The sequence below is a fragment of the Xenia sp. Carnegie-2017 genome, unplaced genomic scaffold, assembly GCF_021976095.1.
Source record: "Xenia sp. Carnegie-2017 unplaced genomic scaffold, XeniaSp_v1 HiC_scaffold_13, whole genome shotgun sequence".
NCBI classification, from domain to species: Eukaryota; Metazoa; Cnidaria; class Anthozoa; order Malacalcyonacea; family Xeniidae; genus Xenia; species Xenia sp. Carnegie-2017.
Window position 1 is genome coordinate 7,991,673 of NW_025813436.1, and position 26,784 is coordinate 8,018,456.

At 34.5% G+C, this 26,784-nt stretch overlaps 4 protein-coding genes and 1 non-coding gene across 10 annotated transcripts; 4 read left to right on the forward strand and 1 right to left on the reverse strand.

Annotated features, from left to right (window-relative positions):
* Positions 1–227: 227 nt before the first annotated feature.
* Positions 228–9,893, forward strand: LOC124455658 (pumilio homolog 2-like). 3 transcript variants are annotated; one of them, XM_047006308.1, is made up of 11 exons: positions 228–479; positions 1,998–2,285; positions 3,444–3,530; positions 3,852–4,166; positions 4,413–4,591; positions 5,128–5,740; positions 5,901–6,995; positions 7,091–7,228; positions 7,504–7,751; positions 8,112–8,195; positions 8,447–9,893. In XM_047006308.1, exons 2-11 carry the CDS (start codon positions 2,007–2,009, stop codon positions 8,676–8,678), a joined length of 3,270 nt encoding a protein of 1,089 aa, XP_046862264.1. In that variant the 5' UTR covers positions 228–479; positions 1,998–2,006; the 3' UTR covers positions 8,679–9,893. The 3 variants fall into 3 exon arrangements, with proteins under 3 accessions (XP_046862264.1, XP_046862255.1, XP_046862269.1); XM_047006299.1 differs by lacking the exon at positions 228–479 and adding an exon at positions 1,698–1,791; XM_047006313.1 differs by lacking the exon at positions 228–479 and adding an exon at positions 1,698–1,791 and having other exon boundaries at positions 5,904–6,995.
* On the forward strand, positions 4,773–4,995 carry LOC124433600. The gene has a single exon (XR_006944513.1). It is a non-coding gene; the product is annotated as a small nucleolar RNA SNORA53 (small nucleolar RNA).
* A 1,641-nt stretch (positions 9,894–11,534) lies between the features above and the next one.
* Positions 11,535–19,765, forward strand: LOC124433496 (spermatogenesis-associated protein 6-like). 4 transcript variants are annotated; one of them, XM_046983275.1, is made up of 12 exons: positions 11,535–11,675; positions 11,795–11,932; positions 12,079–12,127; positions 12,203–12,250; positions 12,408–12,538; positions 12,799–12,876; positions 13,176–13,461; positions 13,562–13,848; positions 14,184–14,233; positions 14,314–14,373; positions 17,380–17,449; positions 19,681–19,765. In XM_046983275.1, the coding sequence occupies exons 1-11, from the start codon at positions 11,628–11,630 to the stop codon at positions 17,411–17,413; spliced, it is 1,209 nt and encodes a 402-aa protein (XP_046839231.1). In that variant the 5' UTR covers positions 11,535–11,627; the 3' UTR covers positions 17,414–17,449; positions 19,681–19,765. The 4 variants fall into 4 exon arrangements, with proteins under 4 accessions (XP_046839231.1, XP_046839230.1, XP_046839233.1 ...); XM_046983274.1 differs by lacking the exon at positions 19,681–19,765 and having other exon boundaries at positions 17,380–17,881; XM_046983277.1 differs by lacking the exon at positions 19,681–19,765 and having other exon boundaries at positions 13,371–13,461; positions 17,380–17,881.
* Positions 17,667–21,200, reverse strand: LOC124433497 (D-amino-acid oxidase-like). Its single transcript, XM_046983278.1, has 11 exons — positions 21,136–21,200; positions 20,606–20,891; positions 20,048–20,162; positions 19,888–19,970; positions 19,720–19,785; positions 19,490–19,544; positions 19,325–19,426; positions 19,069–19,154; positions 18,751–18,868; positions 18,274–18,390; positions 17,667–18,112 (listed from the first exon to the last, which is right to left on the reverse strand). Exons 2-11 carry the CDS (start codon positions 20,803–20,805, stop codon positions 18,005–18,007), a joined length of 1,050 nt encoding a protein of 349 aa, XP_046839234.1. The 5' UTR covers positions 20,806–20,891; positions 21,136–21,200; the 3' UTR covers positions 17,667–18,004.
* Positions 21,201–21,343: 143 nt separating this feature from the next.
* Positions 21,344–26,207, forward strand: LOC124433502 (methylcrotonoyl-CoA carboxylase beta chain, mitochondrial-like). Its single transcript, XM_046983282.1, is given in 16 exon segments — positions 21,344–21,584; positions 21,648–21,714; positions 21,928–22,012; positions 22,094–22,195; positions 22,319–22,446; positions 22,572–22,684; positions 22,802–22,915; positions 23,214–23,278; positions 23,381–23,471; positions 23,703–23,798; positions 24,155–24,227; positions 24,309–24,452; positions 24,656–24,812; positions 24,999–25,113; positions 25,597–25,701; positions 25,781–26,207. Coding segments are annotated over 16 exon segments (1,695 nt in total). The 5' UTR covers positions 21,344–21,461; the 3' UTR covers positions 25,898–26,207.
* Positions 26,208–26,784: the final 577 nt, after the last annotated feature.

Sequence of the window (26,784 nt, forward strand, 5' to 3'; positions counted from 1 at the left end):
ATCACATTTAACGTCAAAATATTACCAACTTGCGTATTTTCAATTTATTTGTGACTATGTTACTATTTTATAAAAACATTATCAAGTTGCTTTTCTCTCCTTTCACTTTTTGTGTGAAAAACCTGTGAATTTAAGGATGTCATATGAGAGAAAAACGTGCTAATGCCACTTAGCCCGCCCCCTTACCAATGCTCACGTGATTGTGTGATTCCTGCAACGTCAGCTTTGTGCGTTGTGTTTGCTCTGCTGATGAGTTCTCGTGGTTCCCAAACGCTCTGGCGACGTAACGTTTGACGACGATGTTAAATGCAGTATTCGTTGTGAAATCACCAGAAAGCTAACTACAACAGTATTTTCTCGTGTTATGAAGGATTTATAGAAGCAATTGAAAGCGACTTTTTCTGTCTCGTATAGTTTAAAGTTGGATTATTATTCTTTGTCTTTGAAATCAAAATTTCTTTGTTTCACTCAAATAACAGGTAAAGTGACCTTTGATCGAACTGTTTACTTGTTTCTTTTGTGAGAAAAATTTCTTCTTTAATTTTGCGAACAAATTTAACATGGGGTGCACTTATGGTGCACTTTTTACTCCATCAAATAAATCGATAGTTCACTCATTGGCTGTAGAAATTTTATTTTACACTATGTTCAACACATTGACCGTGCATTCCTTCGAGATCATCATAATTGCAACTTATAGTGTAAAGAATTTACAAACTAATAAAATTTATTTCCTGCGATTTGTGTTCAAAACTTCTCTCGTTTTGCGTGATTGCGAAATTGTATTAAAAGTTGTTTTGCCTCTCAAAATATTGATTATATTTCTATTATGTACAACTGGACTATGTCATACCTGTGGGTAATATCCGTTTTATTCAAATGATCAAATGTTAATCGTAAACAAAGGATATGTATTTACATATGTTTGTCTTGAGTTGTGTTGAATTCAACTCGTATAATCTGCCCAAAGAAATATATCTTAACAAATCGAAAAATATTGATCTTCGTTACATAATGTTTATCTGAAGTATGCATTAAACCGCTTCTATAACAATATTTTTGAATAGAACTATAAATACCAAGCATTCTTATCAACTTCGATTCTTTCAAATGTACGTATTGAATTTATATTTTTTGAATTAGTTTATATACTATATCATAGCGACATTTGTTGATATTTTTACAATGTTCTTATGGCAAGTGAAGTCTATTTGAGTTGTCTTTTATTAGCTGTTGTATAACTTGGACGTTATGTCATTTATGGAGAATCATCATATATATGAGTGAAATCCGGGCTTTAAATACTGAGGGGGGAGTAGGTGGGTGCAACGCACCTCACAATGATGTAATATTGCAGTTTTGTTGGTTAGCAACACATTCATTGAGCAAATAAATTGTAAAACAGCAAAAAATACATTGTTTTTTTCCTCCCTTTTTTGTGTGAAAGCAATTCAGTTCGTTTAAGTCAATAAAAGCTAAAAAAAAGATATTAAATTTTGCTGTTGAGCCACGTCCCTTTCATTTTTTACGTCGGGAAAAACTTTTCTATGTTTATGGACTTTCTATTAAGCTCTATTTTTAACTAATAGCTTTATTTGCGAAAATTTGTTTTTGGTATAAGACTACCATACAAGAAGTAAGAACTCTAGATCTTATGTTCACTTGTGTTCACTTGGTCCCCAGTCTCCCTATTACTACATTCTCTCTCCGTCCGTCGGTTATCCTTTGTCAAGTGGAAGTCATGCTCTCGTTTTGCACTCAGCTTGCTGTTTAGTGTGAACAATCCATCGTGTAAGTCCGAAATCCTTTTTGAATCACGATTTTTGCACATCTTATACATTTTGCTTGTATTTAACCTGTAAAATCGTCATTGTATTTTTTTTAAATATGCGAGAAAACCTGTAAAAATAAACGTGAAACTGAAGCTATTTGGCACACCCTCGTTATGTTGAAAGGCTTATTAAATGTTGTTGACGTGGTTCTGACTTGTTTTTTAGCTTCCTTCGATGAGTTTTGTATGTGTTCTTAGCATGCACGAAGTTGCTTGGGATACTGAAAGACACACTGCAGTGGAAAAGAATGTTAAACTGGGCAAAACGACGAACGATATTTCTCCTGTAACGACTAATGGCTACGACTTACCCAGTGTGAATGGTGTGAATGGAGAGGTTGCAAGTTATTTGTTTGAAAGGCAAGGTGTCGCTACCAGCTTTACTAAAAGCGTTACGATGGATGAGAGTTCATTTGCTGGCAAACACTGGGCTGTGAACGACAAAGCTGAAAATGTAAGTTGCTAAAAAGTAATGTTGCTTATAAATTGAACATTTGCGATGTTTTGAACGTGTGTCTGAAATAATATTTAACCTTTGTGGGCGAACACATGCATACTGTTTTCATTCAAATTAAATTACAAATGCTTATTGATCTCCTAATTTCAACGACCTGCTTTCTTAATGTTGATTTTGGATATTTTTTAGTACTTGAGTATTTTCGCAATAAATACCACGGTATCATGGAAGCAATTCTTTTAGATAATAAACGCTATTGTAAACATGAATTATATCTCCATATGAACTTCTATACAGAAGAATGGCAGTGTTAGAATGATGCTGTGCCCACAGTATTGAATGTTCGCTCTGTTGTTCATTGAATATTTTTTTTATGAACTTACAATTTCGCATTTATTAATAATGATTTCATTGAGTTTGGACTCAATTAACGGAAGCAGTTCACTTTGTATTCAATTATTAGCATACTAGATATTTTTGTTTCATTTGATTTTAGCTTGAAATTGCAGCATCTTAAGTTCATATGTTAATTCGAAAATGAACGTCTTTATGTTCTTGTTTCTCAACCATAACCAAAGTCCAAAATTCAAAGTTTTTGTGTATCATTGTGTGTCATTTGACTGATTCGAGTTTTGACTAATTATTTGTCTTGACAGTAATCAAAACATGTTCAAACATGCTTTATTAGACAAATTCAGAGAATGTCAAACTAATAAAATGAATTTCGTTTGAGAAACATGAGTGTGTGAGAAATTATATATTGTACATGCATATGTGCATTGTTTGTGTTTCAAATATATGTATTAAAAGATTTGATTTTTTTTACTTACATGATTTTATAAATTAGGACCAGGTATTAAAAACGAACAACATATTCAAATGAAAATACACAAAGTCCAATTAATGTTTTCAATAATTCAATATTCATTTTTATTCAACATTCTTCAACATTCTTTGTTTGAAAAACTTGTACTGTTTGTATTTTTGAATTTTTTATTAAGTAATTGATAATTTATTTCAAAATTCATGTTTTCTAATTTTATATCTCATTTCTTTAATCTTGAACTTATTGAAAGTTGTATCTGTGTGTGGCAAACACAGGCTTACTTGAAGCATGAGCAATAAAGTTTATTTGAAGGAAAAACAATTTTTTAGACCAACAATAATGTTGCCAGTCTGGAAGAGGATTTTCAAGGAATAAGCCTTGACAATGATCAAGAGCAAAGCTCAAGCATGCAAGAGGTATGGCTTTATTTTTGCCTATTAAACTTCATACATTAATGATGCAAATAAATAGTTCTGGTTAATGGTTATTTAGACCTTACAGGTTTCAAAATCCTGTGTTATTTCATGTTAACCATCTTGTCTGTTGCATAGTGTGTATGATTGAAAAAGAGGGGTATAAGTACCTTAGTATATACAATAAGGGATGAAGGTGCATTCAATTCTATGGTGGGAGAATATAAGAACCTAAATGTTCCCTAGTGTATAACAACAGTTAGATGAAGATGCTCTTGTTTGTATAATGTGAGGAAATCCTTAAAATTTTAGTGATGTTTTCAGATTGCATCTCAAGCAAAGAATCTTTGGCCAGAAGATGACAATGATGATGACAGAAATGGCATTTTTCATGGTGAACCATGGGACTCAAATACATTATTACCTTCAATGCCTCGTGTAACATCAGAGCATGCAGTCTCACAACCCATCAACATGGCTAGGTCAATGAATATTCGTAACTACAATGGTGTTGATCAACATGGTGTCTTATCTCCAAGATCTACTGATGGTGTTGGTATGAGTGTTGCTGAGTTTGTTCTTGCTTCATCTCCTGTTGTCGATATTGATGCCCAAATATCAAAAATGAAAGCAAGAATGGTAATTAAATTTTCTCTTTTACATGGTGATTCTACATGGTGGTTAAATTAGCTATGTTATTTGTACAAATTATATTTGAAAAAATAGGCATGTTTTTAAGCTGGAGTTAAGTGTAGAGTTTCTTGTGGGCGGGCAGTTGCATTTGTTTAAAGCCTGTACAAAAACTTAAAAACTTGCCAATATTTTATGACCATTGATAATAGGTCCTGCTACTTTGAATTCTAAAACATCTTAATTTTGTGTTAGAATCAACCTGAAAAAGAAGAGAAAGAGTTAAAAATACCCATATCAAATCAGAAAGAACATGCATTTGAGGATGAAAATGCCGAGGAAGTGAGAAATACTCTGAAAAGAGAACAGTCAGACAAATCACCTCAAACTGTTCAGGGGGTGCTACCCGACGAGAAACCATCGCATAGTTTCAGGTTGGTAGAATTTATGATACCTGCAAAAGGTTTATTTTCAAATAGACCAATTGGAAAGGTGGGGACAGGTATTTTGTAAACATTTTATTGATTCTTGTCTGTACAATTCATGTACACTATATTAATTTGGCAAGCTGATGCCAGATTGTCTATTGATAAGTTTTACCATGAAGCTTACTTGAACACACTTCCTTAGATCCACTTCCAGAATGTATTCACTTTATGTGATGTCACTCAACAGCTTTTTGCTGCCTTATTGGAAGTGCTTGAGTCATTGGTGTGTCACATAAATACACCCCCATATGTTTGTCTTAAAGCTGTGTCTGTGTATTGTCCTTGGTGTTTTATATACTTTGAATGATTGAAATTGTTAGACTCATATGTCAGACAGCATTGGGGACAATAGTTTATGTATTGGATTTTACAATGTCCATATGTATTGAAGTTACATTAACTTTAATCTCAGGTTTGATATATTGTATGTAGTACCTTCTATGATCATGTTACTGTATCCTGTGTTTGTTTGATATTTTTAGTCGCACACCAGGAAGTCGACAGTCATCACCTGCTGAGCTGCAGGCTTATGTTGACACCACACAAGCTAACCAAGTAACCACTACAAAGCCAACTACACCTGTTAAACAACGACTGACAAACCCTGTGGATGCAGACCCAATTATGATGGATCCTTTGGATAATAGCCACTTTGACAACTTCTCCGTCAATTATGCAAACACATCGCAGAATGATCTTTTTGTTGGTGGATCATCTTACTTTAATGGACATCCATCAGTACAAGTTGTCACTGCATCACAGCGATCTCAACAGCAGATGTCAATGGCTGCACAACAACAGCAACAGCAGCAACAGATAAACATGCAATCGGCAGCCGCACCATATCCTGGCAACTCATACTTTATTACAGCTTCTGCAACACCTGACCCTTATGGTGGTGGTGTGCCTATGGCTTCAATGACAAACCCTGGTCAAGCCCAACAGGTGGTACCACATCCACAATATCCAGCAACATACAATGTGCCTTGGGGTGTATACCAAACATCTAATGCTGGACAGTTTGTACAACAGCAACCAGTTTTGAGAACCAGCTCAACTGGTCGTCCTACTGGCAGTGAAATAATGTCGCAACAGGTTAGTAATGTTCATTGCAAACCAATGCAGATGTCGAAAGTCATAGTTTGACAAAGGATGCAAAATGACACTCTTATGCATTTCAATCTTTTACATTATGTTTTATGATAGTTGTTTTTAATCATTGTCTCTTTTCATCATCAACATATTTTCTTTTTAGCAGAATACACTCTCACTTGGTAATTACCAACTTCTTGCTGCTCCTGGTGCTTCATTAAACCTTGGAAATGCATATTATGATCAATCGGGAAATGTCGTTGTTGGCACACCACAGGGTCTCACTCCTGCACAATTAAACCAATCAGTTCGCATGATTCAACCTTTGATGATAAACGACATCAGTCAGGCAAGTGGACGTGTTGCCAACACTACCAACGGTCTGAGAATGTTTGCTCAACCACCGGGACAACAACAGATGAATGCTATAGGTAGTCAAGGCTCTCTAGGTTACCTTCCACAAAACTCAGCTACGAGTTCTATGTCTGGCTTGCAGATTGGCAGTGGTGGAGTACTTGGTAGTGTAGGTGGGTCTTCAGGAACTTTGGGGACCATAGGAGGTAATGCAGGACAAGATGGACTAATGAGTGATCTTAATAGACGTCAACCTATTCCCATGTATGGTACCTCAAACTCCATTGGTGGTTTATCAATGAACTCTCAACAACCAACTTTGGGTATTCCTGAATTACAGACACCTCCCTTAAGTGGTGGCTTCCATGTTGGCAGTCCAATTGGGAGCAGCATATCGCAGTATCTTCCATCTGCTGCGCCAGGGGCTGGTGACCGTAAATATACGAATGCACTTAACGGTCTGTCAAATGCTGGTTTGTACAGCGGTAGTCCGTTGTCCTCGAGCTCTTTCCGTAGCAGTCGTCTGAAGGAGTCGAACCGCAGTCGACTGTTAGAGGATTTCCGTAACAATCGCTTTCCAAACATCCAACTTCGTGATCTTGCCAATCATATTGTTGAGTTCTCTCAAGACCAGCATGGATCTCGTTTTATACAACAGAAACTGGAGCGTGCTTCTCCCAGTGAGAAACAGATGGTTTTTAACGAGATTCTTCCTGCTGCATACAGTCTGATGACGGATGTTTTCGGAAATTACGTCATTCAGAAATTCTTCGAGTTTGGTAATCGTGACCAGAAACAACATCTTGCAAACTGCATTCAAGGTCACGTGTTACCACTTGCCTTGCAAATGTACGGATGCCGTGTCATACAGAAAGCTCTTGAGTGTATACCATGTGATCAACAGGTATTAAGTCATAACTATCGTAGTTTCTGCACCTGATCTTGTTTTAACTGGAGTTTTGGTTATTTTTTATTTTAAATATTTGTCTTTGTTAATAGAAAGAATTAGTTCGAGAATTAGATGGTTATGTTTTAAAATGCGTCAAAGATCAAAATGGTAATCACGTGGTTCAGAAATGCATCGAATGTGTTGATCCTGGTTATCTACATTTCATTATTATCGCTTTTAAAGGACAGGTATGAAATGTGTTTATTGTGTTTCATCTTTTGGGGACTGAATTCTATCCTTTTTACGATACACTTAGAATCAACGAATTGTTTGGATGTAAAGTTTGTATTTGTGTTGGATGTGCTTTATTTCTCTACTAAACATACTTTTGTTGTGTTTGTTTACGTAATTTTGTCCAAGGGGTTACCCTTATCAAGACAAGAGTAGACTTTTGTTTATGTCATTTGAATTGATTGGAAATTGTTGATTCTAAGTGCCAACAAAGATTCTGTTTTTTTTCCAGGTTGTTGCATTATCGACGCATCCTTATGGTTGCCGTGTAATTCAACGTATTCTTGAGCATTGCAATCCTGAGCAGACAATGCCGATTCTTGTCGAGCTTCATGATAACATTGAACGTCTGGTGCAGGATCAATATGGTAATTACGTCATACAGCATGTTCTGGAGCATGGTACCTATGACGACAAGAGTAAAATTGTGATGCAGCTCAAGGGAAGTATCGTAATGTTGAGTCAGCATAAATTTGCAAGGTAAAGCGCCATCTTTGTCTCTTATGTTGTTTTTGTGGCAACAATGCCGTGTGATCGATATGTGTGTTGCAGACATATAATTACGTCAATGTGGGTTAGATTTGCATCTGTGAGTGGAACATAGAAGGCATTTGTTTACCAATGATACTGAATGACTAGGTGTGGCGAAAATGAGTCGTGACCATTTTTTAGAATAATAGCTCAATTTTTATATTATTAATTTGCTTACAGCAAATACGTAACTTGTTTGTTTTTTTCTCAAATTGATCTCCCCAATGTCCTCAATGTTACGCAATGCTACAAACAGCATCGTAGTCAAACGTCAATGTCTCATTTTGCCATTTTGACTTTGTTTTGTAGCAATGTTGTTGAGAAGTGCATATCGCACGCGTCACGACCTGACCGAGCAATACTTATCGAGGAAGTTTGTAATAGCACTGACGGGTATGTTGATTTTCAAAATACAGTTGTTTCTTTTTGTTATTTGATGGGTTTGAAGCGTTATATGAGGGTGAGATTACTGGGCTTAGTGTCTGGTTTTACTCGCACCAAGTTTGGAAGCAAAAAAACGTAAAATGGACTAGCAATTGTTTCGAACTACGACGGAATAATATATGTCCGTGAAAAGCTTGCTTCACAAGCTACAAGAACAACAACTTGCTTTTACATTTTCGATTGTTTATCCTTCATTGCAGACCACAAAGTGGCTTATTTAGCATGATGAAAGATCAGTTTGCAAATTATGTTGTGCAAAAAATGATCGATGTTGCTGAGGCCCCGCAACGGAAACTTCTCATTCTCAAAATAAGACCGTATGTTGCTACGCTCAAGAAATACACGTACGGAAAACACATACTGGCGAAACTCGAGAAATACATGATCAAACCCAGCTTGGATTACTCGCCATTTGGCACGACGCTGCTATGACGTCACCCTCGGGAGGGCCTCGGGAAGTTGATAATTTCCACCCCCTAAAAGTCGATCATTGCTCAGCAAATGATCTTCACTGTGTCCTGAAGCGAATGTAGCTGTAGGATATTTTATGACTTGACACAGTTTTTATTGCGTCTATATTGAATAATGCCTGTCTTGCGTATCTAAAAATTATGTTCACATATTATGAAATCTATGTTTGTATCTGGTGTGCACGTGGGATGATTATAGCTTTTAAACCCTTCGATTAAAATCTCACCCATCTTTGAAAATTTGTACCTATAGTGTAAGAATGTAAAAATAATGCCTGCCCCATGTATAGAATAATATTATGTAGTTAGCGTGTATCTCTTCAGTTAAGGAAGCGAAAATCTTTGGTTTCAAAATTAGAAAATAGCACATTGTGCTCGTGATTTTGTTCTCGTGGTCTTGAAGTGGACACACGTGATGTACACGGGGTAAACTCGTGATGTAAAAATATTTTCACGCGAAATGATTTTATAACATTAGAATTTAAGGTATTTTTACTTCGGTGATGTTTATAACAAATGAAAATAAAAAAAGGTTTTCTCAAACCGGTAAAAACATAGTATATTTTTGTAATATTTTCTTTTTGCTTCTGTTAGTTGGAAAGAACATAGCGCTAAGTATTCAAAATGATTGCCAAAGATTTTTTAAGCCTTGAGAGTAGAGTTGATCCAACTCATCTTACGAGTTATTTGATTGCAATGTTTTTCCCTTGCTAAACTGTAAAAGTGTGGATTGTTAATATTACACCCTGTCGATGAAAACTTTATGAAAAAAAAATTAAATTTGTACAAACGATGTACATTTGTGCATAACTTAGGACTTGTATGCTTATGAACATCTATGTAAACTATGTATTCAATTGTGTAGAGATTTAAAAACTGGCTACTTGTACAGAGCGATGTAATAGACACTCATCACACACAAAAAATGTCTCATAAAGTGATTCTCAGTACATGAAGATTTATTGAATTTGCTGCATGACCATAAGCAGATTCATCAAAATACTGTACTATTCAATGTGTTGCTGGGTGTCTATAAAATTCGTGTTTCTGTAGTTACGGGGGATTTTTGTAATAAATTTCATGATAGAATAAACCCTGTTCATATGTTAAATTGATGAAATGGTAAATATGATGATGTAAAACAATGTGAATATCGATAAATTCTGTAAAACCTTGATATGTATGGTAATGTTTTAGTTTGTGTGACAATGATTTTCTTTTTAAAAGATTTGCTTGAACTAGAATCTTGCCATTTATTGAAAGTCTTTTGGCATGAGATGTTTAAAAATTTTTGATGCAGTATTTCCGAAGTTCATTTAGTGCTCAATTCGTAAGTCTCCATTTTTGAGTGAAATGGCCTAAAAATCGAGAAAATATGCTAAAATTGTGGAGTTTATCGTTCTTGGCCAAGTCTGGTGTAGCGTCAGGTTATTGTTAATTTGATACAATTGTCGTCCCGTATGAATGGACATAGTAAGGTAGGTAGACACAAAGGGTAGGCAGGATAGACACCAAGGTAGATAAAAAGGCAGACAAAGCACGTTGAAAAGACGACTCCTATATGACTTCGTTAAATATCTTTTCGTTAAAACGATGACTTTCAAATGTCGTTTTAGGCTTCAGTTCAAAGTTGTTTGACAGTAGACGACATGAACATCATTCCGAAAAGGCATGTAGTGAAAAGGCATGTGGTAAGTAGCGAAAAGAGGCTTCAATATTTCGAACTTTATTCATGATTCGTACCAAGTATTCCTCTTGCCTGTCCTCTCTTTTCTTTAGCTTACCCTTCTTTCTCTCTTCTCTTGTCCTCTCCCTGTTCTGTAGGTTTTGATGTATTATTAATTTGTTAGGAAGACCAATTTAGCATTGTTGTGTTTATGTAGTAAAATGTAGTTTAATATTGTGCTTGGATCGTCGTTAGCAGGAGATAAAGCACTATTTTATGTATTAATTTTAGACATTTGGACCAATTAACTTAAAACAGTAAATAAGAAGATATTTTTACTAATCCAAGGGAGTTACCTTGGCCCATGGGAGTGACTGGTGCTGGGCACTCCTTCCATCGGCATTTTTAAATTTTGAAAAGATTGTTATATTTTATGCCGAATCAAACTGATTGGTAGCATCGCAGTGAGTTTAGCTTGTATGTGACATGACTATTTATTTTGAAGCTACTGGGAAAATTTCTTCACGTACTCAAAAAAGATGTTGACGTCTTGATGACGACTGTCAAAGACTCGAAGAGTTTAAAGATTGTAGTAATCAGTATCACACTGTATTGTTACTTTTAGGTACCTACCGTCTTCTATGAAATAACAACTTATTCACATGATTACACGATTACATGATTTCATTGACTACATGATTACATTAAATAACGACTTTTTGAAATGTCGTTCATGTCGTCTTTTAAGAAATAACAACTTTTTGAAATGTCGTTCATGTCGTCTTTTATGAAAAAGAACTACCTTTGTTTCTACCTTTGCGTTTATCTTTATTTCAACCTTTATCTCTAACTTTATGTCTATTTTATATCTTCCTTTATGTGTCTACTTTTATGTCTACCTTTGTGTCTTCCTGTGTCTGAGTAGCCTTACTATGACTTTTGGCGACATTATATAAGTTTCACTAATATTCTTCAAAATTAATAGCATGTAAACACAAGGCGTACTTTTAAAATTTTATCCATATAAAAATGACATTTTTAAAATATTTTTTACAAAAGGACTGGTACGACCATTGAATTGACCTGCAAATGCACGTGCACGCCTCATACAGCTGCAATAATTTCAACCCTCCCCCCTGACTTATGTTTCAGTTGCTTCACAAAATTCACCTTGGCGACAGGATTAGCTTCGTTGTAAACTTGAGGATACTTCTAGTTTATAAACAACAATTTCATAAAAAAAACATGTCTCGAAAGGCAATGAAGTGTGTTGTGGAGCTGGATGTTCATACAGTAAGGTTTCCCAGGGTTGAACTATTTGTTTCTTAAGTTGTTGCTACCGACGCTTTAGGTCGAGAAAGAATTCGAGTAATCGGACTTTGCAAACTGCTGAAATGTTCAATGTTTTTCAGGTGTTATGTCCAGGGACGTATCTGCGAGATTACGGCTACGTCTATCTACGAGTCTACTGCATGGGCTTAGAAGTCAGTACAAAAGCTGTTCCACCGACATTTCCACTATTTTTTCATGAGCGGCTTCGTTTTGAAAGGGTATTTTAATAAGTTGTTGTTGTAATAATGAACTGTTTATTATAATCAAAAGCTTAATGCAATGTTTTGTTTAGCACAAATAAAATTATTTCTTAAAGATATTTTCTAAATGATTGATTGAAATGATCGATTGGTTTATTTTGTAGACATTTAGGAATTGCCAAGATCCTGCTTATGTTTCTGTATTGTTGAAAGGTAAACGTAGTTTCTATGGTGTAATGTAAATTTTATTTTGCTGTCGCTGACATTTGCCTTTAAAAATTTAACCAGGAGAAGACTTGACAATCGAATTAAGACAACATGACGACTACATTACTGGTAACGAAAAGTTTAACTACTTTAAGTGTGTTTTATTTAATTTTAGCAACAGTGTTTTTCTTTTTAATGTCCTTCTTCTTGGGTAAATGCCCTTCTTCAAATTGTAAGGAAACAAGTGATGTAAATGACATTATTTGATTATTTCTATCATACTCAGATGGGTTCGTCATTGCTCATTACTCATCCAATGTAAAAGATTTTCTATATCCGACATCTGTTTCATCTTATCTGCCTGGAAGAGATATTACATTGTATAAAACATCTCTCTTCAACCCAATCAGAATCACTGTAAGTACAATAGTATTATTTTCCCATTAAATTAAATAGGAGCTGATAAAATATCTGATAGATTGTTTATATGAGCAAGTAGCAGTAAGGCCACTTGCCAAGAGAACACTTATCTTAGCTTTTCATTGTAAGAAATTATTGTGTTACTATCATGGCCTATTTTAGAAATAGCCATTTTAGTTGTTGCTCTTCTTGTTAAAAGTCAGTTTGTTTGAACCTTTGTCTTCATGCTGTTTTGTGAATAGTTTTTGTCCTTTAAGGGAGAACCTGTACGACTTGAGTTTGCAACCAAAACTACTTTGAAAGAAGTTGCTGATCCAATTGACTTCACTCAATCAGTAAGATGTCTTTTATTTTTTATGCATTGCATGAAGCTTAACATGAGTGTTTACTTTTTGCTTGTGTGAAAGTTCAATTTTTTTGCAATTGGTTGAACCCACCATATGACATGCAAGTCTACAAAACATCATGTTCACATTTTTGCCAGAGAAGGGTTTTGGATCACAATGAAACTATCATAAATAGGTCAATAATTAAATGGGAATTTTGCTGTAGTTTGCTGTAAAAAGATGAAAAATGGTTTAAAAACCATGGTCAAAAGCTTTTTACTCGAAGTTATTGCAAACGTTTGTTTCAGAGCGACTCTGACGAAGAAGTCGTTTCCTTCTTAAATACGTCCAAATCACGGTCGCCTAGTAACCGCTCTAGATCTCCACCCAAATTGGGGCAGGCTGGGGAGGACTCTGCGCAGCATAACTCTGAGTTTGTTGTCCGACATAAAGATGATAAAATGTTGGAAAATCGTGACTTTTCTACTTTTATTAACCCCAAGCCAAGAAGGTCAAGATCGCCGACACGAAGGTCAAGGTCATTATCACCCTCAAAGCGATCTCAGGGAAATGTGACTTCTGAGTCAATACCTGGTTTGTATCTTTGTAGTATCATGTTTCGTCATATCCCCAAGTGTCCCACAAGTTCCTATTTATCTCATATTAAAATGATATATATCTTATCTTTATGTAGCATGGAAGTACTCAGTTGATTTCCCAACCAGCACCCCGCTGACGTCACGTCGTCGTGGACGTCACAGTCGTTCTATCACTGAACCGACTACGTTCACTTCGTCTTATCGTTCTACGAGTCCCACACGCAGTTTAAGGTTTGCCCTTGACGATCTGGACATCACTTCTGGTCTCTCACGATCCTATAGCGACGCGACTCTACGTCATCGTACGCGATACTCGCCCCATCTCTCTGCTGCGTTGTCCGCGTCAGATAGGATACAGTCACGTATAGACAGAGTTGTTAGGGTGGGTAATAACTTATAGACTATAGAAATGCAGTGATTTGAACTCCTGCTTTGTAAACTTTTCAATTAAATTATCATTTATTTCTTTAAAATAATAATTTGTCTCTTCAATATTGTTTTTTTGTTCCTTTTGATTATAATATTTGATAAGCAGCGAGTAAAAAACTGACCTCGTTTCACCACTGTTCAAATATCACATTTTTTGAGGTGTGATTTGTACATCCAAAAGTTTGAACATGAGGGAACGAGTTTTTTTTTGTATAAAATGTGATAAATCGAAGATTTCTGGGCAAACCATTTTGCACCTTTTAATCGTGATAATCATCTTTTTTTCAGAATGGTCACGAATCCGACTCGGACAGTGTTGATTCTTTAGATGTATTACGGTAAGATGTAATGCATTAACGTTTAGTAATTCGTTGTAGTTTGATTACAATGACTTATCTTGTATGTTCATATCTACCAGGGATTCTTTACGCGAAGAACGTAAAGCATTAAGTGATGCAATACGAGAGGCAGATAGAAAGTATGTGCTTTCCTTATATCGTACATTTATAGTCTTTACTGTTTCCAATACGAGAGGCAGATAGAAAGTATGTGCTTTCCTTATATCGTACATTTATAGTCTTTACTGTTTCCAATACGAGAGGCAGATAGAAAGTATGTGCTTTCCTTATATCGTACATTTATAGTCTTTACTGTTTCCAATACGAGAGGCAGATAGAAAGTATGTGCTTTCCTTATGTCGTACATTTATAGTCTTTACTATTTCCAATACGAGAGGCAGATAGAAAGTATGTGCTTTCCTTATGTTGTACATTTATAGTCTTTACTGTTTCCAATACGAGAGGCAGATAGAAAGTATGTGCTTTCCTTATATCGTACATTTATAGTCTTTACTGTTTCCAATACGAGAGGCAGATAGAAAGTATGTGCTTTCCTTATATCGTACATTTATAGTCTTTACTGTTTCCAATACGAGAGGCAGATAGAAAGTATGTGCTTTCCTTATATCGTACATTTATAATCTTTACTGTTTCCAATACGAGAGGCAGATAGAAAGTATGTGCTTTCCTTATGTCGTACATTTATAGTCTTTACTGTTTCCAATACGAGAGGCAGATAGAAAGTATGTGCTTTCCTTATGTTGTACATTTATAGTCTTTACTGTTTCCAATACGAGAGGCAGATAGAAAGTATGTGCTTTCCTTATATCGTACATTTATAGTCTTTACTATTTCCAATACGAGAGGCAGATAGAAAGTATGTGCTTTCCTTATATCGTACATTTATAGTCTTTACTGTTTCCAATACGAGAGGCAGATAGAAAGTATGTGCTTTCCTTATATCGTACATTTATAGTCTTTACTGTTTGCAATACGAGAGGCAGATAGAAAGTATGTGCTTTCCTTATATCGTACATTTATAGTCTTTACTGTTTCCAATACGAGAGGCAGATAGAAAGTATGTGCTTTCCTTATGTCGTACATTTATAGTCTTTACTATTTCCAATACGAGAGGCAGATAGAAAGTATGTGCTTTCCTTATGTTGTACATTTATAGTCTTTACTGTTTCCAATACGAGAGGCAGATAGAAAGTATGTGCTTTCCTTATATCGTACATTTATAGTCTTTACTGTTTCCAATACGAGAGGCAGATAGAAAGTATGTGCTTTCCTTATATCGTACATTTATAGTCTTTACTATTTCCAATACGAGAGGCAGATAGAAAGTATGTGCTTTCCTTATATCGTACATTTATAGTCTTTACTATTTCCAATACGAGAGGCAGATAGAAAGTATGTGCTTTCCTTATGTCGTACATTTATAGTCTTTACTATTTCCAATACGAGAGGCAGATAGAAAGTATGTGCTTTCCTTATGTCGTACATTTATAGTCTTTACTATTTCCAATACGAGAGGCAGATAGAAAGTATGTGCTTTCCTTATGTCGTACATTTATAGTCTTTACTGTTTCCAATACGAGAGGCAGATAGAAAGTATGTGCTTTCCTTATATCGTACATTTATAGTCTTTACTGTTTCCAATACGAGAGGCAGATAGAAAGTATGTGCTTTCCTTATATCGTACATTTATAGTCTTTACTGTTTCCAATACGAGAGGCAGATAGAAAGTATGTGCTTTCCTTATATCGTACATTTATAGTCTTTACTATTTCCAATACGAGAGGCAGATAGAAAGTATGTGCTTTCCTTATATCGTACATTTATAGTCTTTACTGTTTCCAATACGAGAGGCAGATAGAAAGTATGTGCTTTCCTTACATCGTACATTTATAGTCTTTACTGTTTCCAATACGAGAGGCAGATAAAAAGTATGTGCTTTCCTTATATCGTACATTTATAGTCTTTACTATTTCCAATACGAGAGGCAGATAGAAAGTATGTGCTTTCCTTACATCGTACATTTATAGTCTTTACTGTTTCCAATACGAGAGGCAGATAGAAAGTATGTGCTTTCCTTACATCGTACATTTATAGTCTTTACTGTTTCCAATACGAGAGGCAGATAAAAGTATGTGCTTTCCTTATATCGTACATTTATAGTCTTTACTGTTTCCAATACGAGAGGCAGATAGAAAGTATGTGCTTTCCTTATATCGTACACTTATAGTCTTTACTATTTCCAATACGAGAGGCAGATAGAAAGTATGTGCTTTCCTTATATCGTACACTTATAGTCTTTACTATTTCCAATACGAGAGGCAGATAAAAAGTATGTGCTTTCCTTATATCGTACATTTATAGTCTTTACTGTTTCCAATACGAGAGGCAGATAGAAAGTATGTGCTTTCCTTATATCGTACATTTATAGTCTTTACTGTTTCCAATACGAGAGGCAGATAGAAAGTATGTGCTTTCCTTATATCGTACATTTATAGTCTTTACTATTTCCAATACGAGAGGCAGATAGAAAGTATGTGCTTTCCTTATATCGTACATTTATAGTCTTTACTGTTTCCAATACGAGAGGCAGATAGAAAGTATGTGCTTTCCTTATATCGTACATTTATAGTCTTTACTATTTCCAATACGAGAGGCAGATAGAAAGTATGTGCTTTCCTTATGTCGTACATTTATAGTCTTTACTATTTCCAATACGAAAGGCAGATAGAAAGTATGTGCTTTCCTTATGTCGAACATTTATAGTCTTTACTGTTTCCAATACGAGAGGCAGATAGAAAGTATGTGCTTTCCTTATGTCGTACATTTATAGTCTTTACTATTTCCATGACTACATTTTTATGTTTGAAGGCAGTTTCAGCACAGTTTATTTCCGTTCTTTTATTTTACCTTGATATTGAGTCACGTTGAACTTGCCGTAGCATAGACATCCGCATTTACACAGACCAGAAGGAATTTGCAAATTTAGAAATGAAAAATCTTACTTACAAATTGATGACTGAAGATGCATATATTTGAAACAACACGCCAAAGTTCACTCATATTACAATGACGTTTAATTGTTGATTAAACTTTTTTTTTAATGTACATTTTATGTTTTTTTTCAGAGCTTATTACAGGTCATTAGGAATAGATCTATAAGACAGCTATTGATGGCAAACTCCACGTAAAAAAAAGGTATCAAAACAAGATTCTTCATTGCTTTGCATGTGGTAGATTTCTTAACATGTTTGAAGTAGTGCAAGCCGACTTTTCTGTACTTTCTCCCTAAGCATTTATTGCCTTATTGAACGATAAACATAGTTATAACATGGCGGTGCGGAGATCTTAATTAGACTTGTTAAAATTTATTATTCACCCTAACTATCTTACATTAAATCCACACATATTTGTATGCATTACACAGTTTTAAGTTTTATTTTGTAGTTATACCAAAAGTTTTTGAGATATATTTAGCCAAACAAATTGTAATTTATATAATCACACTGTAGGTATATTCTTATTTTATAGTTGTTTTATTATTGATATGTTATGGATAACTTAAAAAAGCTTTCGTAAAGTGTGAAATTAAAGGAGTAAAATCAGTAAATCATTAACTATAAAAATCTATTACACTTAACTACTTATTCCTATCTACATCAGCGTTCATATGTTAAATCTTATCAATATATGTACATATTGATATCATTTTTCAAAAAAAAAGAGTTCATTTCTGGCCAAACCATCTTTTGGTCACAAATTACTCTGCATAAGAGAACTAAGTACCAGGTCTCTAACGTCTACAGCACATCCCCAAAACAAACTCAGGCCTCCTCCACCATGACCGTAGTTGTGGACGACCTATAAAACATAGTTTTGACGATTGAGTTTTTGTAGTAAGTGGTTTGGTTCTATTTTTCAGTGCATTCTTTTCGTGTTTATCATTGCCGTTCCTAGTTACAGGTAACATTGCTCCTGTTCATTAAGGCCATTTATATGACTTTATTTAGTTAGATCCTCACCTGTAATTTCATTTTACTTCCGTATTTTGTTGAAACATTGATGATCTCATGTTCCAAACGAACAGAATCTCTTACTGGTCTCAAACCAGCCCAGGCTTCAATGATAACTGCTTCATTCTACAAAAGCAACTTGAGTTCTTAAATACTTCAGTCTAGTTTCTACATCAGGAATGATGTGATGTTTAAACTGGAATCCTTACATCTACAGTATATGTACTCCCGTCTAGTGTCTTCATCAGGGTGATGTTAAAACTGGAATCCTTATATACTCCAGTCTTGTATCTTCATTAGGAGTGATCTGATATTGAAACTTGAGTGTTGAATGTAGTGTCTTCATCAAAAGAGAACTGTTTTTAAGCTAGAGACCTCATATATTGCAGTCTAGTGTTTTCATCTGAAATGCTATTTGACGGCGTTTTCACGTGAAATGATAACCTAAGCTAAAGGAAATCGATGCAAACTTTAAACAGCTTTAACCTTAATTGTCGGTTCAAGCTCAGATGCTCTTTCGATGATTGCTTCTGTTTCTTTGTCGTTGATAGTCGTATCCCAGTTATTTGGTTGAAGTGTTCCACCAACGATTACATCGTAAGCTCTGTTCACACAGAAAAATTGTTGAATCGTTATTTTTATACGTAATCGGATAACAACTATATATACATGAAAAAATGCGATTCTAACGTATAATTGTATATGTATAGATTATAAGAAAAGTTTATGGTTAAATCAGGAGCACTAGGAAAGTGTATCAGCATTTTATTCACACATTAAAAGTGCAGAAGTTCTGGTTATAACCTTGGGAAAATATATGTTGTCAGGAATTTCTCCTTATTCTTTTTTCTTGTGAGAATGTAACCGTTTTTTATCCACGGTGCCTTCATCTACGCGCAGAGATAATAAAAATTTATTGACTGGCACTTCTATTTCGCAAACTAATGATAAAATATTCGTCACAACGGCTATTTCATTGGGCAATTAATTACATTGAAACATAAACATATAACTATGTATCAAATTATCAATATTTTACTTGTGAAAATGTATAATTTACTTTTACAACTTGTCCTCTGAAAGGCTGGATAGTGTCGTCATTGCACAACTCGCGTGCGCCTAAACCAGCACAATTTATCACAATATCATATTCTCCTGCAAACTATAAAGATATAAATGCTTATGGACAGATAAAAAAATATTTACAACTGCAGTCTCTAACTACCTCATCAAAGGATTTTACTTTTCTTTGAATGATCTTGCCTCCTTTTTGTTGAAACCTGTATGGGAAAATAAATACAGACTGTCAGGGGATGGCTTGAAATGGGGCAATTTCTAAATGCTGAAAATATGATATCTCAAGAGAGATTTGCACTATATCAATTGTAATTTGACATTTTTTTATGCAAACATAAGAATGAAGAATGAAGATGACATAAAAGAATACGTACTTACTCGGACATTTTTATATTGAGATATGGTGTTCCAGGGATGATGATTGACCTCATAACAAACCCAGTTCTAAATGTACGATTATTTGAGCAAATTACATTCATTTACTGGCAATTTCTCTTAGCTTTAAATTCAACTTATCAACTATGTTTTACAATGCAAAAGTCATACACAATATCTGATGGAAAATTCCTCCTTATTTCTTTGTTGGAGAGTTGTTCATATGATATGAATATGTCACTTAATTCTGATTTCTATACATCAAAACACATAAAAAAACAAGTGAAGGAGACTTTGATTCAAAACTTTGGATGATTTTTTCACTTTTCACCTCAGCTGGTTGATCATGAAGCTCATACACTGTGAGGTATTTCATTTGATATTTATGAGCATCATTGCTATCCACAATGGATTTCAAGTACTTGAATGTTGTCTCTCCCCATTTTCTAAAATAATAAACGAAACATAAAAATGAATAACTGCTTATAACTCTCAAACCCATATCACATATCCTTCACACAAAAACAACAATTCATTGCTCTGCACATGTTTTGACGGAATTCAATAATGGAGCACCCTAATTTTTGTAAAAAGCATATTTTGATATATCTGCGATCTTTTGAAATAAAGTAGGTAATATAGCCAAAAGCAAGTAATATGGTCAAGACGAACTGAGGAAGAGATTAAAGAGAATGGCTTGCCAACAGCTTACAAAAAGAAAGAGGATGCATGTAACATGTAGGTCAACTCTGTAATATTTGGAGTCTTTCAAAATACACAAAATAATCCTGTCTTCTAGCATCCCTGAGCAAAGTCAAATTATCCAAAATCTGCTGCTATTGTACTATTCACTGATATTATACTTCGTAATTAAGTTTAACCGTTTAACCTTATTTTAGTAACCGGGGTGTTTTTCAAGAAAACTGGATCCCAGAAACCTGCAGCACCGTTCGAAGTAAGATTAGGAGAGAATTTCTCGGATATCAGTGTTATATCCAACGACGGATCTGCTTTTTGGAGACAAATTGCGCTGGAGATACCACAAATTCCTGCACCAATAATTGCAACTTTTCTTCCGGAGGCGGACATTATCAATTTTGTTGCTATTTGCTAGGTAATTACCATGTCTTGACTGCTGCCTATGTTCCCGATCTTTTTGAAGTTTTTTTTCCAAACTGAAAGGATAAGCCACAACTTAGAATGAGTTGGCAAAACAAAGCATCGTATTAATCATAAAACATCGTGAATTTATCTTTTAAGTCTAATCTAACATTGTCATCGTACATTATCCATTTATAACTATCTAAATTTTTTTATTGTGATAAGGCACACAAGAAAAGACGATGAAACTTTTTGCTCTATAAAATTCAAACAACGTTACCTGCCATCATGACTAGAAAAAAACTTATAATAAAATACCTAATATTTGCGGAATTTCTGTTGTTTTGCGCGTTTAACAAACTAATCAATGGCAGCCATTGTTATTGATTGTGTACAGTACACATGGACTTTAAGAAGCCGTGACTTAAAATTTTCATATTTGGCTTATTAGCAATTTTGCCTCGTGACTTACTAAAATCAAAAACTTGCCAGGCCAGCAAAGTTATATGCTGCCTCGCTGTACAGGCTACAGTGGTATATTTCTTTGTTTTCTGCTACACTGCAAATTATGCAATGATCTACACATCAGCACATGGTGTCTGTTCTGAAAAATTTAAATTATATTTAGGAAAAATAGACGAAAAATGAAAGCGTTATTGCAATTAAAATGTGTTGAGAAGTTATTGATTTCATCAAGGTGTTTTTATAATGTTTCAAACGCGAATGTTATCAAGTCAAAAATCAACAAAACAAGCAAAGAGTTCCAGGTAAAATCCGTTATACATTTGAAATCAAATATTTTGCTGGTAAATATGGAAATTTATGATGCAGGAAACAAAACAAGCATGGAAAAATTGGTTAAAGATTTGAGGGAGCTAACACGACAGATAAAACTGGGTACTGTATTTTACTACATCTAATTGGGCACATTTATTTAATTAATTGGACCTTCTAAATTATTTTTGTTTTTTAACTGCCAACAGACATGAAATTTTGTTTTCAAAAGCTATTTTCTGATAATTTTTTGGTGCACTTTTTTCATAACCTTTTTATTGGATGAATTGAAATAACTTAAATAGCACACCTTGATGTAAATGACGATTTATGTAGGTGGTCCAGAAAAGGCACGAAAAAGACACACTGAAAGAGGAAAACTATTGCCTCGTGACCGTGTAACAAATTTGTTGGATATTGGGTAAGAAACAAAATGTTGCATCTTAATGAGTTGAATGGAGTTCTTCATGTTTTGGAACATAATCTAAAAAAAATTTAACAGATCTCCATTTCTTGAACTCTCTCAACTGGCAGCATACAAGCTCTATGGTGATGATGAAGTACCAGCTGCTGGTATTATTGCTGGTGTTGGACGTGTGTCTGGGTAAGATGGCATTCACTTTTGAAAACATTTTTACAATGATATGATGTGATTTTGAAACCCAGTGTGGTAATAGTTTTATTTGTTTTCAATGAAGCATACCTTTATAGATTAAACATTTTATAGAATTGAATGTATGATTGTAGCAAATGATGCTACTGTTAAAGGTGGAACTTATTATCCAATGACTGTCAAGAAACATATTCGAGCTCAAGAAATAGCTAAGCAAAATAATCTTCCTTGTATATATCTTGGTAAGTTATGTTGGACCACTGTACTTATAATAGTATGCAGTCTAGTGATGCGTTATCCAAGAATATTTTAAGAGGTAAATTTGAATAATATTACTTAGTTTATTTTGAATCTTGACCTTGTTTAGTTGATTCTGGTGGTGCCTACTTGCCTTTACAACATGAAGTATTTCCTGATAAATATCATTTCGGGAGAATATTTTATAATCAAGCAAGAATGTCTGCAATGGGAATACCACAGGTAGCAAAATAAAGAAAAAGCATTCCTTGTTTTATCTATTTATTGATACTGTATAAATCATACCATTTGTAATAAAATGTTTATTTTGCATTCTGTGTATTATCTTTAACATTGTAGATAGCAGTTGTAATGGGCTCTTGTACAGCTGGTGGAGCTTATGTACCTGCCATGGCTGATGAAAGCATCATTGTGAAAAACCAAGGAACAATATTTCTTGGTGGACCTCCTTTGGTAAGTATACAGAGGCGTAATTATAATTAATTTGGTGTATATTCATATATTCAATTGTACCATACTGATTTCTTTTGAAATTCAAATTAATTTCAAAAGACATCAGGAGGGCACAACGGAATATATGAATATACACACCCCCCCAATTAACGTTCTAGTTACGCCACTTTAAGTATATAAACTTACTGTACATCATGTAATTCCTTACTCAAGACTTCCGGGGCAAGTAAAGACTCAATGCATATAGTGAATTGGCAGAATAATCAATTCATATTTGAAATGATTGTATTCATTGTAGGTGCAAGCTGCAACAGGAGAAGTAATTTCATCAGAAGAACTTGGTGGAGCTGATCTTCATTGCAGGTATGTTTTTCTTCCTCAGCAAATATAGCATGTTTTACATATATATGTAATGGTCAAAAATGTCTTATGATGACGTCATATCCTTTGCTTTAAGAACGTCAGGTGTACAGATCACTATGCTATTGACGACACGCATGCGTTGCACATCGCAAGACAAGTAATCCGTAATTTAAATCGGTCAAAGAAATTGACGGTAAAAATCCTATGACGTTGTATTGTCTCTTTTGATCCTCGTAATTTTGAATGAAAACTTTTTACTCAATTTTTCCTTGAGCCAATTCTTCACAGCATTAGACGTTCTTTGCGTATTTTTTCATCTTAAAATCACCAAACTTGTTTTCTTTTGCGACTTTTCTAGTTTTTCTTTATGTCACAATCTAAGTCTAATTTAATGTCTCAGTGCATTTGATAAATATTTTTGTAGACAACTGTTGAAGAAACTGAAGATCCCGTGTATCCAGCTGATGATCTTTATGGTATTGTTGGTGATAATCTGAAGAAATCCTTTGACATAAGACAGGTTTCTCTCTTATGCTACCATATGTAGATTAAACATGTTTTTCGGCTAATGCACAACCTAGTACACAGAGCAATTTGAACAGTTATGAGGCCTAAAATGTTAAATTCCGATGAAAACATTGTCCAGAATATGTATTTAGTAAGATATTTGAAGGGGTAGTTTTGTTAAACATGTGGACGTGATGAGCACGTGATGAAAGAGATTTTGTAGTTGTGTCTTATTCACAGTTCGTCTGTTGTCATACTTTCATTTGTTTTGTTAAAGTTTTTTTTCAATTGAATCTATAAATTTCTCAACTCTCGACATGAATTATCATTCCAAAAACTTTTAATACGATTTTGTGAATTTTTCAATAGGTTATAGCTCGAATTGTGGACGGAAGCAGATTTGATGAGTTTAAAGAAATGTACGGAAAAACTTTAGTCACTGGTTAGTTGGTAAATTTTCTCAAAACTTTTGTTATTTCTGTGTTGTGTTTCTGTTCATTTTGGTTTTGTTTCTCTTTACCAGGTTTTGCTAGAATACATGGCTATCCTGTGGGTGTCTTGGCTAATAATGGCGTCTTATTCTCCGAGTCTGCGTTAAAAGGAACACATTTTATTGAGTTGTGTTGTCAACGCAAGATTCCTCTTGTTTTCTTACAGAATATTACAGGTAAATAGACTTGGTTTATTAGCAATTCGTTTAACAGTCCCTATTATGGATCTTCTCGCTTTGCCAAAACATTCAAACTGTTCAATAACTTTGAACGTGTAATCATTTTTTAAATGGAAGCGAATACAGCACTTCATTTTCACTATGATCATTTTAAAATGCTGTGATTGTTATGAAACAATGTATTTCATGAATTGCGCTAGGTTTTATGGTTGGAAGAGAGTTTGAAGCCGGAGGAATTGCTAAAAACGGTGCTAAGATGGTGACGGCCGTTGCTTGTGCAAAAGTTCCTAAGTTTACTGTCATTATTGGAGGAAGTTTTGGTGCGGGAAACTATGGCATGTGTGGAAGAGCTTACAGGTAAGAATTTTTAGGGGATTGTGGTTGATGACGCTTAGATGACTAAACTAAAGATGTTTTGACCACGTTTTGCTATAACGGTTTAAACACTGACCTTTAACATTTGTACACAGAATGAAACTTTAAAAACATCTCTTTCGTATTTCATCAAGCTGTCTATCTTGAAACTTTTGTCTTCCTTTTAAGTCCCCGTTTTTTGTACATGTGGCCAAATGCTCGGATCTCTGTGATGGGAGGTGAACAGGCCGCAACAGTCTTGGCAACTATAACAAAAGATCAACGAGAGAGGGAAGGGAAAGAGGTAAATAATGGTATATATAAGGATACAAAGGATTCTTATACCCACGGTTTTTTGTTGGTTGTGATGGTAGTGTACAGCGAACGCCAATGTTGCAACTGGGAATAGTTCTGGTTTTTAGAAGGAATTTTTCATAGCATTTAAAATATTTGAAATATTGTTCCTTGGTTTTCAGAATGATACTTTCATCTATGTAGTTCAGTTTAGATCTGCATGTTAGTACGTATGACTTTTTCGTGATATGATGTACAATGTGCATGCTTAAACTACCTTGCAAAGTAAACCGTCAGAAAAGCATTCGGACCATGCAAAGTTATTCCTACACTGGTAGATATCTCTCACTCAATCGATATATCATGGTTTAAGTCAATGAATTTTTTCAAAACTGATATACTAATCATTTTTTTCAATGACTATCGTTCGTCTAGAAGTCCAGCATTTATTTACTGTGCTTGCTATAATGTAGTTTTAATTTTTTGTCAATAGTTTACTGCTGAAGAAGAAGCCGCTTTAAAAGAACCTATTTTGAAAAGGTTTGAAAAAGAAGGACACCCTTATTTTGCTAGCGCCAGGTATTAACATGAGTAATGTGTGTATTTCATTGCAAAAACCTAACCATATTGGCTACTATTGCAAACAATTTCTGTTTTTTTCATGTTCTGTTTCTTAGATTATGGATGATGGTGTTATAGATCCTGCTGACACAAGAACTATTCTTGGTCTTAGTATTAGTGCTTCTCTGAACGCTCCCATAGAAAATACATCATTTGGAGTGTTTAGAATGTGAGCAGTCGATGTAAAATTATGTTTTTCTCCAAACGAAGTAATCTTCATTCACTTCACAAATCGTCATGCCAAGCAAGAACGAAAAGTAGCATAACAAATAATTCTGCTCTCTGCAAAAAGCAATGAAATGATTTGTTCAAATATTTTGTTGCGGCATCTTCGACACCCCTCTGATATATTTTTGAATTAATTCTAAGAATTCTTTTTATTTCGAGGACTTAATATATTAAAATTTATCTAGTAATTATCAATTGACAAAGAGCAATATAATCATTATAATGGTGTACCATACATCGCTGATACTCGTACAAGTCTTTATCTCAAAGTATTTTTTGCTTTCGTCTTTTGTTGTGCATTTGTGCTTGTAATTCTTTTTTATGCAAACAGTTTATGCGGTTTCTACGCAACCTCTCCCAAACATGAAGTACCCCTGCACTCATGGTGGTTTCTTTACGAAAAAACTGCATGGCTTCAATCGATAGTCAAAGTGAATGGTTTTTAGTGCTTGGCCTGTTGACCATTTGAAATATTTCTCTGACCGCATGTACACCGAAAGTCTTGCCACATAAATATTTATTCATTGTTCAACTAACATAAGGCTTGTTTCCAGAAAACTGCTTTGTTAGCACTTTCCGCTTGAGTGCAAAAATATCGAAAGCTTTTTCGTAACGTCACACGAAATGCGAAGAACTTATGCATAAATTTTGCTGCGTTTTAGATCAGCATTATAAGTTTATAACCTTATTTATCGTAATATGCTAAATTTCTTCATATACCTAAGTTTTACTGTCTTTAAAATAGTATAGTGATAGTTTAGAAAAGCTCTTGGAAATACATTTATTACTGATTTCTTCGCGTGTATAGTTTGACATCATTTGACCATTTTTA